The sequence below is a fragment of the Oryctolagus cuniculus genome, chromosome 6 (assembly GCF_051225735.1).
Source record: "Oryctolagus cuniculus isolate XC-2025 breed Fujian yellow rabbit chromosome 6, ASM5122573v1, whole genome shotgun sequence".
In the NCBI taxonomy this organism is placed as follows: Eukaryota; Metazoa; Chordata; class Mammalia; order Lagomorpha; family Leporidae; genus Oryctolagus; species Oryctolagus cuniculus.
The window spans coordinates 4,107,579-4,120,914 of record NC_142872.1 but is presented as its reverse complement, the minus strand read 5'-3'; the positions used below and the strand labels follow the sequence as shown (position 1 = coordinate 4,120,914).

The 13,336-nt window shown below is 59.2% G+C and overlaps 1 protein-coding gene across 4 annotated transcripts in view; it reads right to left on the bottom strand.

The window, feature by feature from the left end:
• Nucleotides 1-258: 258 nt before the first annotated feature.
• CAMK4 (calcium/calmodulin dependent protein kinase IV) overlaps nt 259-13,336 on the bottom strand; it is a 179,158-nt gene continuing 166,080 nt past the window's right edge. For 3 of the 4 annotated variants that reach the window (XM_070075969.2, XM_051834544.3, XM_051834545.3), the window contains 3 exons: nt 9,035-9,161; nt 6,541-6,693; nt 259-4,528 (listed from right to left, as the gene is read on the bottom strand). In XM_070075969.2, coding sequence (XP_069932070.2) covers nt 4,124-4,528; nt 6,541-6,693; nt 9,035-9,161 — 685 coding nt within the window. In that variant the 3' untranslated portion in view covers nt 259-4,123. Of the gene's footprint in view, nt 4,529-6,540; nt 6,694-9,034; nt 9,162-13,336 lie in introns of those variants that run through there. The other variant, XR_016235021.1, reaches the window with a different exon arrangement.

The window sequence follows — 13,336 nt, the reverse complement described above, 5'->3', positions numbered from 1 at the left end:
ATCCAGGGCGAGCGGCTACAGACCAAGACTGGGAAAGTGCAGACGATCCGGGGCTTCTCGTCTTTCAGCCACCCAAGGCAGTCTCCAAAAGCAGGCAGCACGGGGCCCCTGGTGCTCAGCTGCAGGTGGTCGGGTCCATGCCTGCAGAGAGTCGTGCGGTCCACACCCTCAAGGCTTCTGCTGTGCCCTTGGTGGGCCTCTGGCCTGGACAGTTGACTTGAGTGTTGAGGGAAATGAAAATCATGCAGTCAACACGTCTTGAATACATCACAGAGCATTTATGAAAACTGGCTTTTCAAACAATCACAGTAGTCATTATTGCTGTCCGAGAGAATTACAGAAATGGTTGGGCTTTATAAGCTGGGCTTGCATTATCTCAGGTAGTAGCCACAGGAAGTAATAATGACAGAAACTTGCCCTGACTGGGTCAAAATACAGGAGGAAAGGCTAAACTCAGTTACCCTGTGGGTAGCACAGCTCCCCAGTGCGTTCTCGCTCTGTCCATGAACTACAAACTCACCCTGAGTGTCCGGGGAACAGAAGAATTTGAGAAAGAAGTTGTAGAAAATTAGTGGGTACATTTCTGCTTACCACGTGGTTATAATACCAGTGTCGGAATTACATGTACATAATCATTTTAAAACATGCACTCACACGAACAGTCTGACCATAAGCAGCATTCAACCAGTGAATTCCCAGGTGTTAGCACCAGCCCTGATTAGGAAGACGTCGATGGTGAACGGCAAGGAAACGCGTGGGACCTGCCCGCGGTATTTACAAGGATGTTCTAAATGCTAGGGAACTGCACACCTGGAGCCGGCCCAGAGCAGCGCCCCGCAGGCTGTGCCCTGTGCAGTCAGCTGGGTTACGAGGCCCGAGAGCTCCTTCCACCTTCATCCTGTGGGCAACACACCGCCAGTGCCTGAGGCGACAGGAGGTGAGCAACACAGGCTTAAAATACGGGTCAGGTGCCAGTCTGACTACGGAGCCTCGAGGATTACTGTAAACTCAGCACGTAAGGAAATTCCAGTGAGCCCATGTGTAACGGCAGTGTTGGTCACACCCTCCTAGGGAAGCATCCAACAGGCCAGCGGGGGCCATGTCCCTGTTTAGGGGTCACGGGCATGATGGCACCGTTGTCCTGCAGCTTTGTCTTGTGCCTGTGGTGTTACCTCAGATTCTGAGGACTTAGTGCTGGCCACACGGCGACAGCCAGCTGAGCTGGGCCTGTGAGAGCACACACAGGGCTGGCCCTGGGTGGTTTGGTAGACAGCACCACCTGGCTGTGTCAGGGCTCAGGTGCTCCAGGCTGGCCGAGGGCCTGTGGCCAGTAGACAGTTTATCGAGGCCCGGCACGGTGCCATCCTGTCGGGAAGCCCTTTTCTGTGGTACGTCTGAGGCAGGAGTGGCCAATGGCTTTTGACTAATTTTTGGACCATTTTCTCCTCCTACCAACTCGTCAGCGTAAAAAAAGTGCAGGCAGCTCAGATCTAAGCACAGAAATGCAAGCGTCATTTGGCTTCAAGTGAGAGTGCTCCAGTCTGCGTGCAGCTGGCCCAGCTAGAGGCTGACGCACTTGATGCACTGAAGATCTCACGTGCACTCTTGATTTGGAGAACTTGGTATAAAAATAAAGAATTCAAAATATTTAACATTTGACTATAAATTCATGTAATTTGGGTATACTTGATTAAAACGTAACTTTAAAAATGAAGCTAATAGGAAATTTAAAGTACACACGTGGCTTGTGTTCTGAGAAACAGCACCTGTTGCAGACCATGCCGTCCACGGCCACGTTGTTCTGACTGCAATCTGTGTGTCCCTCAGACACTTGGGAAAGGCCAGTTCTGGTCAGACGCTTCAGTGGGGGAGACTCCAGGATTCTGCACTGTGGAAGTGACGCCGATGCTCTGTATCCGAGCTCATCTCAAAATAAAATCCAGCAGTGCCGGCCTCGACAGCTCTGGTGTGCAAACCTGAAACCTAGTTCTGCCCTGCGACTCGCCCGTCACTCAGGAGGGACGCTGTGGAGTGTTTTCTCCACGTTCTGCACGCTCCCACTGTTCAGCTCATCTTGGAGATACATTTTCTAGCAGTAGGTCAGCCTTTGTGTAAAAAACACTGTGACATCATTAACCCAACCTGGGCTTTCTAGGAACTGACGTAATCAATGTTTGGTTCCCACCGAGGTGACTGAATTAGGTACTCTCAGAGCCGAGTTTTTCGAACCTCCGTGGGTTTTCAGGAGGCCGTTTACAGACCTCACACTGATACTCACCAAGGAGCGGCCGTATGCTCCCACCCCAGGCGAGTCTGCCGCACCCTGGCCTGCGTTTGCAGTGCCGTCCTAGAGCCCACAGAGCTGGCCACTGCGGCCCCCCTCCCAGGGCTGCAGAGGTCACAGCTGCCGGCCAGCACTGGGGAGGCCTGGGGGTGCGGGTCCCGGCGCCCCTAACGGCCACTTCCTCACCGGGCCCTGCCCCTTTCCTCATTGCTCCCTGAGATGGAACACTTACCGCAGGTAGCAGTTACGTACACCAGGAGGCAGACTTCCTAAATGGGAATCAAGAAGGGAGTCTGAAAGGTTAAGCACAGGGTATGCTAACGCCGAGGAGGGAGGCCAGGACACACAGGGAAGAGGAAGGGCACCCTCTGCTGGACGGTGCGAGCACAGAAGAACAGACACCCTGGGGCCTCCCGCCAGGACGGCCAGCCGCCTCAGGAGCCAGAGCTGTAGCTCCATTTTCCTACTGGAAGTGTTGAGGAAGAGCCAAAAAAATTTAAGACCTTATTTGATGGGGATTTTATCATGATAGCTGCTTTTATTATCTTCATTTTGGTCTTTGAAAATAATTTTTTTTCAAATTAAGGATACTCATCAAAAAAGTACCCTATAATGACTCTGATAAGATGTGCATGCATTTCAACAAACTAAGAAAATTTTGAGATTAGCTTATAAATTTGAGTTATTTAGATTAATTATGGTTTCTATAAGGAAAAAGTTTATATGAAAGAGAAAAATCATATTCTGGGAAAAAAACCCCACAATATTAGGTCTAAATGTTCTAACTCCAAGAATCTTATTTGAAATCAGTGAGATTTTAAAGCATTTTGGTTCTTGTTTTTTAAAGTAAATTTAAAAACTGCAGTGTTGCGAGTTTCTTGATGTGGCAATTTTCAGAGCTGCACTGTAAAATGCGGGCATGTCCATCCCGAGTGTGAGGAGATGCACTGCTCCTCGTAGCATCGCCAGCGTCGAAGCAGTGTCACCGTCCACTGTGCAGGACACGGGCTTGTGAACAGTTCCTTCCTTTGATCAAGTCAGTACTGATCTTGGAGCGGACTCTTCTCCCACTGTATTCGGAGGTTTTGGCAACGATCCGTGGGAGAGACGTTTCTAAACACCTGACCTGGGATGTGGCGATTCTAGGCTCTCTGTAAACTCTCCGGTCAGGCTGCACTCAGGCACGGACACCTGCGGCCTGGGACATGAAGGGCAGCGCTCCCTGGAGAGGCTAAGCCCAGCCTCACTCCGCTTCCTTCCCCTCGGGCCTCGCCCAGCAGAAACGCTGGACGCTGGACGCACGTGAGGCTTGGTGTGCGTCTGACACCTGGTCCAGGACTGAGAAGCGGCGGCTCTGGGACTACCAACGGCGTCTGCAGAGAAGACTGAAGGCGGCCTCCCCACACGCGCCTCGGGCTGCTTGGTTTCGTGCCCGTGAAAGTGTGCTGCATCCTCACCCCTGGACATGGAGTTTGCTTTTCTGACCTGTGTAGCCCTGCCTCCTGCCACCGTCTCCTTGGGAACAGTCTGCACATGCTAGCGATGGGAAGGAAAGTGAAAGTCACGGGGGCGGAGTCCAGGCCAAGCCCTGCCCCTACCCAGACGCGTGCCACGCGTCACTCATCGGTCCTGGGGGTCCCGTCCATGCCTCAGAAGACACTGTCACTGTCAGAAAGCAGTCATGCATGACGTTAGGATGATCAACTGGTATACATGTATTTGCACCTCAGAAACAATCACTACAGTGCGTAGCATGCGTCCACACCTGCCTTGCTGGAGGACAAAGTGCGTCCAAGGCCGGGGAGGGGCGGGCGGTGGCTTCCCGGAGGCAGGAGCCACCTAGAACTCTGGCAGCGCCACCCCCTGCTGCGGGGCTCCCAGTCCCGCCACGGGGCTCTCCGGCTCGTCCTTGGGGGCCGCGGGCTCGTCCACAGCCTTCAGCTTCTCCCCAGGAGCCTGCTCCGTCGCGGGGGCGGCCGCCTGCGTGCCCTGCTCCAGGGCCGCCTCAGCGTCTCCTGCCTCCTCGGGGGCCTGCACCTTCATCTGCTCCGCCTGGGCTCCCTCCGCCGCCAGCTGGGCCTCGGCTCCCTGGGTTTCCTCGACGTCTGCAGGGGCGGCGACGGCCTCACTGCCTTCCTGGGCAGGTGGGGGCTCCTGGCCGGCCTTGTGGCTCTCCTGGCTGCTGGCATGGCTGCCGCTGGCACTGCCCAGCCGGGACGAGGCCACGACGGCCTTCACTGCCGCCTGGCGGAGGGAGAAGTGTGCAGTGTTAGCTGGGTCAGGGCCGCACCCGGCCCTGCTTCGGGGAGGGGAGCGCGTTCCCAGGGCAGGCTGGAGAGGGACGAGGAAAACCTCTCCGCTGGGCAGCTGGAGCCCGGGTCGGTGGGCGTCCCCACGGAAGATCAGACCGATGTCAGCCTGTTTCCCAAAGTGTCTGTCTCACGGAACCCCAGTTACACTGGTGTCAGTGGGAACTCTGGTGATGAAACAGGTGCATGGCCGAATGAACTTGAGACACCCCGGGTTAAGTGACTGTCACTTCAAGCAGTGTGGCAGCGGCTGAGCAGGATGCGGTCTCCGAGCCCGTGCTTAGGGGGCTGGCTCGGCACCACTGGGACAGCAGAGCACCAGTCTCCATCCCGTGTTCCGTAAGACCGATGTATTCTGTGATTATGTCACCAAAGCCGCTCAAGTTTGGCCAAGTAGTTACCTACTCGTTACTAAGCAGAGCTTCAAGATTTACTCCCATATTCAGAAGGAAACAACTTTCTAACAAAGGCCAGTGTCATGAACAACACGCCACTCTGCCCGTTCAGTCACCCTTAGATGAGAGGCAGCATCCCAGTCTGCGAGCAAACCCAGACCCAGGGCGCACGGCCCCTGTCGGGAGCCCTCCCCCTGCAGGGGGTGACAGCTGCCCGCATCTGTGTGACCCCCCCGCCTATGTCGGGAACCCTCCCCCTGTAGTGACAGCCCCTGGTGCCTGTGAACCCAGGCGCACAGCCCGCATCGGGAGCCCTCCCCTGCAGTGACAGCCCCCTGCAGCTGGGAACCCAGGGCACACGGCCCCTGTCGGGAACCCTCCCCCTGCAGTGACAGCCCCCGGTGCCTGTGAACCCAGGCGCACAGCCTGCATCGGGAGCCCTCCCCCCTGCAGGGGGTGACAGCTGCCTGCAACTGTGTGACCCCCCCGCCTATGTCAGGAACCCTCCCCCTGCAGTGACAGCCCCCTGTGCCTGTGAACCCAGGGCACACAGCCTGCATCGGGAACCTTCCCCCTGCAGGGGGTGACAGCTGCCCGCAACTGTGTGACCCTCCCCCCCGCCTAAGTCGGGAGCCCTCCCCCTGCAGTGACAGCCCCCTGTGCCTGTGAACCCAGGCGCACAGCCTGCATCGAGAGCCCTCCCCCCTGCAGGGGGTGACAGCTGCCTGCAAATGTGTGACCCCCCCCCCGCCTATGTCAGGAACCCTCCCCCTGCAGTGACAGCCCCCTGTGCCTGTGAACCCAGGCGCACAGCCCGCATCGAGAGCCCTCCCCCCTGCAGGGGGTGACAGCTGCCTGCAAATGTGTGACCCCCCCCCGCCTATGTCAGGAACCCTCCCCCTGCAGTGACAGCCCCCTGTGCCTGTGAACCCAGGCGCACAGCCCGCATCGAGAGCCCTCCCCCCTGCAGGGGGTGACAGCTGCCTGCAACTGTGTGACCCCCCTGCCTATGTCAGGAACCCTCCCCCTGCAGTGACAGCCCCCTGTGCCTGTGAACCCAGGGCACACAGCCTGCATCGGGAACCTTCCCCCTGCAGGGGGTGACAGCTGCCCGCAACTGTGTGACCCCCCCCCCCCCGCCTAAGTCGGGAGCCCTCCCCCTGCAGTGACAGCCCCCTGTGCCTGTGAACCCAGGCACACAGCCCGCATCGGGAGCCCTCCCCCTGCAGGGGGTGACAGCCACCTGTGACTGTGAACCCAGGGCACACGGCCCGCATCGGGATCCCTCCCCCTGCATCAGGCAGTGGTCACCAGCGACTTTAGGGCGCAGTGTGGGGAGGTCCCAGCAGGGTGTCCCTGGAGTGAACAGCAGCTGGAGGGCACTTCCGGAAGTTCACAGGAAAGTGGGACCAATAGGCTGTGCCTGTTCCACAGGCTTTGAGAGGTGCCCACGTAGCAAAGACGGTAGAACCGTGAGGCACGCGTCAAGAGAAAGCTCTCGCTCTCGCTCGTCTTTGTTTTTTTAAAGCAGAACCAGCCCCGGCCATCCTACCTTCAGCTTGCGCCGGGCATTGAACTCTTGGAGCTTCTTCTGCGCAGTGTCCATGTGCACGAAGTTGGCCGCCTTCCCTGTGACCCACGGGTGCTGCAGAGCCTGGAAGGTGGTCAGCCGCTTCTTCGGGTCCAAGACAATCAGCTTCCTGACCTTAAAGGACAGACAACCACTCACTCGGAGCGCCGCCCGCGCTGCACAGGGCTCCAGGGGCAGGTGTTGCGGGGCAGAGGGTTCAGCTGCCACCGGCCACTCTGGACCCCATATGGGTGTCGGTTGGAGTCCCAGCCTCTGCTCCAGATCCAGCTCCCTGCTAATGGCCTGGGAGAGCAGTGGTGGCCTAAGTCCGTGGGCCCTTGCACCTATGTCGAGGGCCTGGAAGAAGCTCCGGGCTCCTGGGTTTCACTTGGCACAGCCCTGGCTGTTACAGCCATCTGGGGAGTGAATCAGTGGATGGAGGATGGATATCTCTTGCCCCACCCCCACAACTCAGACTTTCAAATAATAAAAAATTAATCAATCTTTAAAGACAAAAGGGCTTAAGCTCCCAGGGGTTCCCGTGGGCAGGGCCAGCTTCAGGGCGAGTGCTGGGCCACCTGAGACTCGGAGTGGCAGCTGCTCTCCCGCGGAGCTGCAGGACACAGGTGCAGGCTGCCCGGGGGCTGTGCGCTCTCTGAAGGCAGAAGCAGGCCTGAGCCCACCTCACAATCTCCCGGAACTCGGAACTCAGGGGACAGCTTTGTGCTGACGGAATCTCCCTGCCTCACCGCTCTCTGAGGGCAGAGAGGGCCCAGCCCGCCTGGCGGACCCACCCCTCCCCCTGGCTTGCGCTTCCAGCTCCTGCGAACCCCTTGGGGGTACCTGAGCAGTGGGCCCCAAGCTGCGGCAGGAGCCCTTTGAGAGCCAGAGTGAAGGAGCCAGGGCCTCGCTGGGCCGGCCTGCGCCCAGGCCCGGAGGGTGCTCCTGTGTGTGAGATGAGCGGATAGTAAACTGCTAGAAACACAAAGACCATGCTGGCCTGGCGCAGAGGGGGGTGAGCCCGCTTCCGCCTCCACCTGTGGCCCCACACACCTCTGCAGGAGCCAGGGCCCCTCCCGGGATGCTCTCGTGACACGCCAGTGAGGCCCCCGAAGCCTGCGGGGACCCTCCTGACAGCCTGGGCGTCAGGGGCTGCCGGGGTGGGTGAGGATCAGACCCGCTCCCTGCCATCCTGCGTGAGGCAGCCAGACATCCCGCGTCAGCCGAGCCACTCTGGTGGCTTCAGGTCTGGGGCCCGCCCCCTCCGTAGCTGGAGGTGGAGCCAGTGCGGCAACACTGGTCCGGGAGCAGCGGGTTGTGCGTGTGCCTTTCACTGGCTCCTGCGAGGTTCCCAGCGCCCGTGGGTCTGGGAGGACGCACCGGGTTTGCACAGGGCACAGACCTGAGGCTGCCCGGCCTTCAACCCCACGAGGCAGCAGCAGGCCGCACAGGTTAAGAGGGGCGCATGGCAGGGAACCAAAACCTGACCGTGTGTGCCAGCATCATGCACACCAGACCGAACCCTCACCACAGCCTCACAGCCAGTACGCCCCTCCCCCACTTCCTGCTCCTCCTCCTCATGACCATCATGAAAACAAAGGGGTTACTGCAGGTCAGCACATTCGAAGACTCGGTTGCACTTGAACTGATTGGCAGCTCGCGGAAGGCCTCGCTGCGGCCCCCTGGCCCCCCGCACCCCGACCCCCCCGCGCCAGCACTGCAGCCTCTGCCCCTCCGCCAGTGACAGCCGCGTGGTCCTGCTAGTAACACGCGTGTGGGGCTCGTGTTCCCTCCGCTCCAGAGTTCAGTACAGCGAGAGGCCAACCTGGCTGGGAACGGAGGAAGGCCACCGCTCATCCTGTCCCCGTTGTCTGCCATGGACGGAAACGAGGGGACCGGGGGGAACATGGGGGGTCTTGCCAGGGTGGCTGGTGGGCGCCCTCACCAGCGCTGTGGCCCCAACCCTCCCAGCCACCTGCACACAGGCACCCACTCGGGTGTCAGCCCTGCTGATCTCCAGGTGGTCCCCGCACAGCACGGGCGACAGAGGAGCACTTTCCCTAGTGGGCGTTGGCTCGGGAGAGGCGCCAGCACTCAGCGATGGGCACAGCGCGCCTCTGGCCCGGTGGACCCACGAGGCAGACACCTGGGGCACGGTCCCGACGTGGTAACATTTGGATGGGATCTGGGGAAGCGATTTTATTTTAGGTGAAGTCCACCAGCCGTTAGACCGCTGCCAACCACGTTAAAACAGGATCCTTCTGTGTTTGGTTTCACCCGCACAGCTTCCTCCACAAGCAGGACTCCAGGCCGACCACGCGGCAAAAACCCACGGATTGCAGTGCCGTAACGTGAGGGGTCAGGCCACGGCGAACCGTCACGGCCGGTACGGAAGGTGCATCCACACACCCTGTGCACCCGCAGTGAGAGGGAAGCCGGCGTTCGCGGGAACTGGTCCAGTTCCGGCCACACTCACCAGGTCCTTGGCGTTCAGGGAGACCTCGTCCCACCACGGGGAGATGAAGTAGTACTCGCAGTTCAGCACCCTCCTGAACATGAACTGGTCGCCTCTTTCGTCATAGAACGGTTCAAACCCACAAAGCCTAGAGAGACAAAGCGTGGGCAACATGACGTCACGAACAGCCTAGCTGCATCTCCTCAGGTTTCTGCAGGAATCCCGGGTCTACACGGGCCCTGTGGGGGCTCCCTGCTGCACTCCCACAGCAGGTAGTGTAGCAAGTGAGAGGGTACGACACGGCTCAGCACTCCCCAGCAACTAGGGAGTACCAGGAGTGGCGGCACCGGGTTGGCAGTGCCAGGGACCACGACACGGGGGGGGGTTGTGGTGCCAGGAATGACAATACAGGGACCGCAGCAGGGACCAGCGTCACCAGGGCACCAGGAACTAAGAAGACAGGGACGGCTTAGAGCCCCAGTGAGCATCAGATGCAGGAGTTAGGGTTCTGGGGCGCGGGGAGGGGGTTCTCTGCAATGCCTGACGCACCGTTTGGCTTCCGTCCACTGCAGCGTGAAGTCCGCGTAAGCAGCCAGGACTAGAACCACCGCCGGGGCTCCTGCTGTGCAGCCCCTTGTAGGCGGGGCCCCGCCCCGGTCACCTTCCCTTCCCGAGACAGAGGAACCGGGGGAAGCAGGAGCGCAGCACCTCGGGCCCGAGAGGCGTCGCCGGCTGCGTGGGGACTCCACGCCTGCACCGTGTGCGCGTGGGTGGAGGTTCTGGACTCACAGGGAACCACCGGCACTGTGGGCAAGGCCAAGCCAGGACATGTGCTGCACGTGCTGCAGGAGGCATTGGGTGTGCGCGTGCATGCATGTGCACATGTGTGCATATGTGTGTGTGCATGAATAAGCTAAGAGACATCACACCAGGGTGTGTGCTGCAGCAGGAGGCATTGGGTGTGTGCGTGTGTGTGTGCATGTGTGTGTGTGAATAAGCTAAAAGACCATCACGCCAAGGTGTGTGCTGCACGTGCTGCAGCAGAAGGCATGGGGTGGGGGTGAACAAGCTAAATGACATCTTCCCCTGATGGCGAGAGGGACTCCAACGGAACTTCCCACTGGGCCAGTCTCTGTCTCAGCAGAATATTCTGGGGCACCCCGGAAATGGCAAGGCCTGGCAGTGCAGAGACTGAGCCAAGCCACCCACCCTCCGTGCCCCTGAGCCCCTGCAGGCCCAGGCGGGAAGCAGGCGCCTGTGGCCGCCCCAGCCCCTGCAGCGCCAGAGAAGGGCAGCCTGCAGCTGGCTCCTCCCACACAAGTCTGCCAGCGTCCCAGGTCAGGGGGCCCTGCGCTCCCCCTGCTGAAAACCCAGAGACACAATGACGGCTCAGAAGCTGCCGTGCACAAACGCCTTTTCCGTCATCTCCATCAGCCCGTGACTTTGTGCTCTGATAATGATAGGACGTTCATGGTGCATCAGCCTGAAACACCCAACAGAGAAGAAATGCGACACCAAGCAGCACACACACATACACACACACACACACACACAATCTACATGCACATGTAAACACAGAGATAGGCAAGAACACACATGCACAACACATGCACATACACACACACTCAGGCGTACAAGCCTTCCAGGCGGTGACACTGAAATCCCAGCCATGGCAGCCGAGGGGGATGCTGGGCTGTTCAGGCCTGTGGCTCGGGTGTTTCACCCAGCAGAGCTCCAGGCCCGTTTGCAGAAAACAATGCTGGAAGCTGCGGACTGAGCTGGAAGCGGTGGTGCCCCTGCTCCTGGTCTGGTCACTGCGGTAGGCAGAGGCCCGGCCTGCACCCGCAGAGTTCACGTGCACACACACAGGGGCCGCGAAACAGGCGGGTGGGGGAGAGGGAGGACAGACTGGGGTCGAGGTGCCATCAGCCTTCCCAGGAGCCATCGGCTGCGGCTCTGCAGTGCGTCGCTGCTGTGCCCTGCTCTGGCTCCGAGCCAGGTGCCTGGAGGTTCAGGTTAAGGAAGAAGTCCCCAGGAACTCGTCCTGAACCAGGGCAGGTGCGTGCGACGCTCCCTGGACACCTCGTTGATGACCTTAGTGTATGAAGAGGAGTAAGTGCAAGACACGGTTCGTGTGGTTCAGAAACAGACCAGAGGAATCGAGCCCAGATCGCCAGGCTGGACCAGAGGAACAGAGTCCAGATCGCCAGGCTGGACTGGAGGAACGGAGCCCAGATCACCAGGCTGGACTGTAGGACTGAGCCCAGATCGCCAGGCCAGACCAGAGGAACGGAGCCCAGATCACCAGGCTGGACAGGAGGAACAGAGCCCAGATCGCCAGGCTGGACTGTAGGACTGAGCCCAGATCGCCAGGCTGGACAGGAGGAACGGGGCCCAGGTTGCCAGGCTGGACTGGAGGAACGGAGTCCACATCACCAGGCTGGACTGGAGGAACAGAGCCCAGATCACCAGGCTGGAGCGGAGACCAGATCGCCAGGCTGGACCAGAGGAACGGGGCCCAGATTGCCAGGCTGGACCGGAGGAATGGGGTCCAGATCACCAGGCTGGACGGGAGGAACGGAGCGCAGATTGCCAGGCTGGACTGTAAGATTGAGCCCAGATCGCCAGGCTGGACCGGAGGAGCGGAGCCCAGGTCACCAGGCTGGACCGGAGGAATCGAGCCCAGATCGCCAGGCTGGACTGGAGGAACGGAGACCAGATCGCCAGGCTGGACTGGAGGAACGGAGACCAGATCGCCAGGCTGGACCGGAGGAACGAGCCCAGATCACCAGGCTGGACCGGAGGAGCGGAGCCCAGATCGCCAGGCTGGACTGGAGGAACGAACCCAGACCACCAGGCTGGCCTTCAGGGTCGGGAAAGCACTTCACAGCGATCACACGGTTCCCCTGCGGTGTCCACGCCACACTCCAGTGTGCATGTGACATAGTTCTCCTCTCCTGTCTCTCCAAGTTCTTTATGTTTTCATGCCACAGACTCCTCCCCCCAGGACATTCCAACAGGAAACTGTCACGTTTTAGGGCCAACCCAAATCCCTGCTTGTGCCACTCAGTTTTTCACAGATTGTCCCTAAGTGTGTCGTCACCTGCTGTCCCTGGCGTGAACCCCACCTCAGACACAAGCAGAAGGGATGCTGGGAATGGCCCACAATTCATTTCACTGCACGAAGCACCTAGTGTGGCCAACAAAGTTACCTACTAGTGCTCTCCCATATGCAAAAAGCACGGTTCTCGGCCTCTCCTAATTCTCCAAGCTTTAGAGCATTCTACAGTCACAGGCAATTGAGCACTGAGAATAGCCCGACATCTAACCACGCACGGGCTAGTCTGCGGATTGCTGACTAACCTTCTGTCTCGGGTATCACTGACAGATACATGCCACACGCTGCCTGGCTTGTCTGGGGCCTACCCTGGTCACCTGCCCCACACCAGCCCACACCACTGGACACTGCACCTGCCAAGAGCAAAAACCCAAAATGACCCTGAAATAGATTGGGGCCTCCTGTTACAGTGTGTCGTATGTCGGAGCCCCCCCCTGAACCGCGTCTCCTGTGTCAGCATGTGTTGTATGTTGGGGTCCTCCCTGAACTGCATCCCCTGTGTCAGTGTGTGTCGTATGTTGGAGCCCATGCTGAACCACTGTGTCCCTGTGTCAGCGTGTGTCACGTCGCGGCCCTCCCTGAACCGCGTCCCCTGTGTCAGCGTGTGTCGTATGTTGGAGCCCCCCCGAACCGCGTCTCCTGTGTCAGCATGTGTTGGATGCCAAAACCCCAAGTGAATCTTGACCCCTCCCTGTTAGAGCACATGTGTCAAGCCCTCACGTGTTACAGCAGACCCTCACATGTTACAGTATGTCATCAGACCTTCACGTGTTACAGCGTGTCGTAAGTCAGACCCTCACGTGTTACAGTGTGTCGTAAGTCAGACCCTCACGTGTTACAGCATGTCCTAAGTCAGACCCTCACGTGTTACAGCGTGTCCTAAGTCAGACCCTCACGTGTTACAGCGTGTCCTAAGTCAGACCCTCACGTGTTACAGCATGTCATCAGACCCTCACGTGTTACAGCGTGTCCTAAGTCAGACCCTCACTGAACCACGAGCCTTTCCATGCTGAAGTGTGTCTGATGTCAAAAGCCTAGCCGAGCTGTGTCCCCGTGCGAGTGTCTTATGTCAGAGCCCTCGCTGAACCACGTCCCTCCCATGTTGGAGCGTGCTCTGTGAAGCCCCAATCCCTGTGAGTGTGTGCTGGCGGGCCTTTGGGAGGGACAGGTTTAGATGAGGCCGGGGGCAGGGCCCTCCTCCTGGG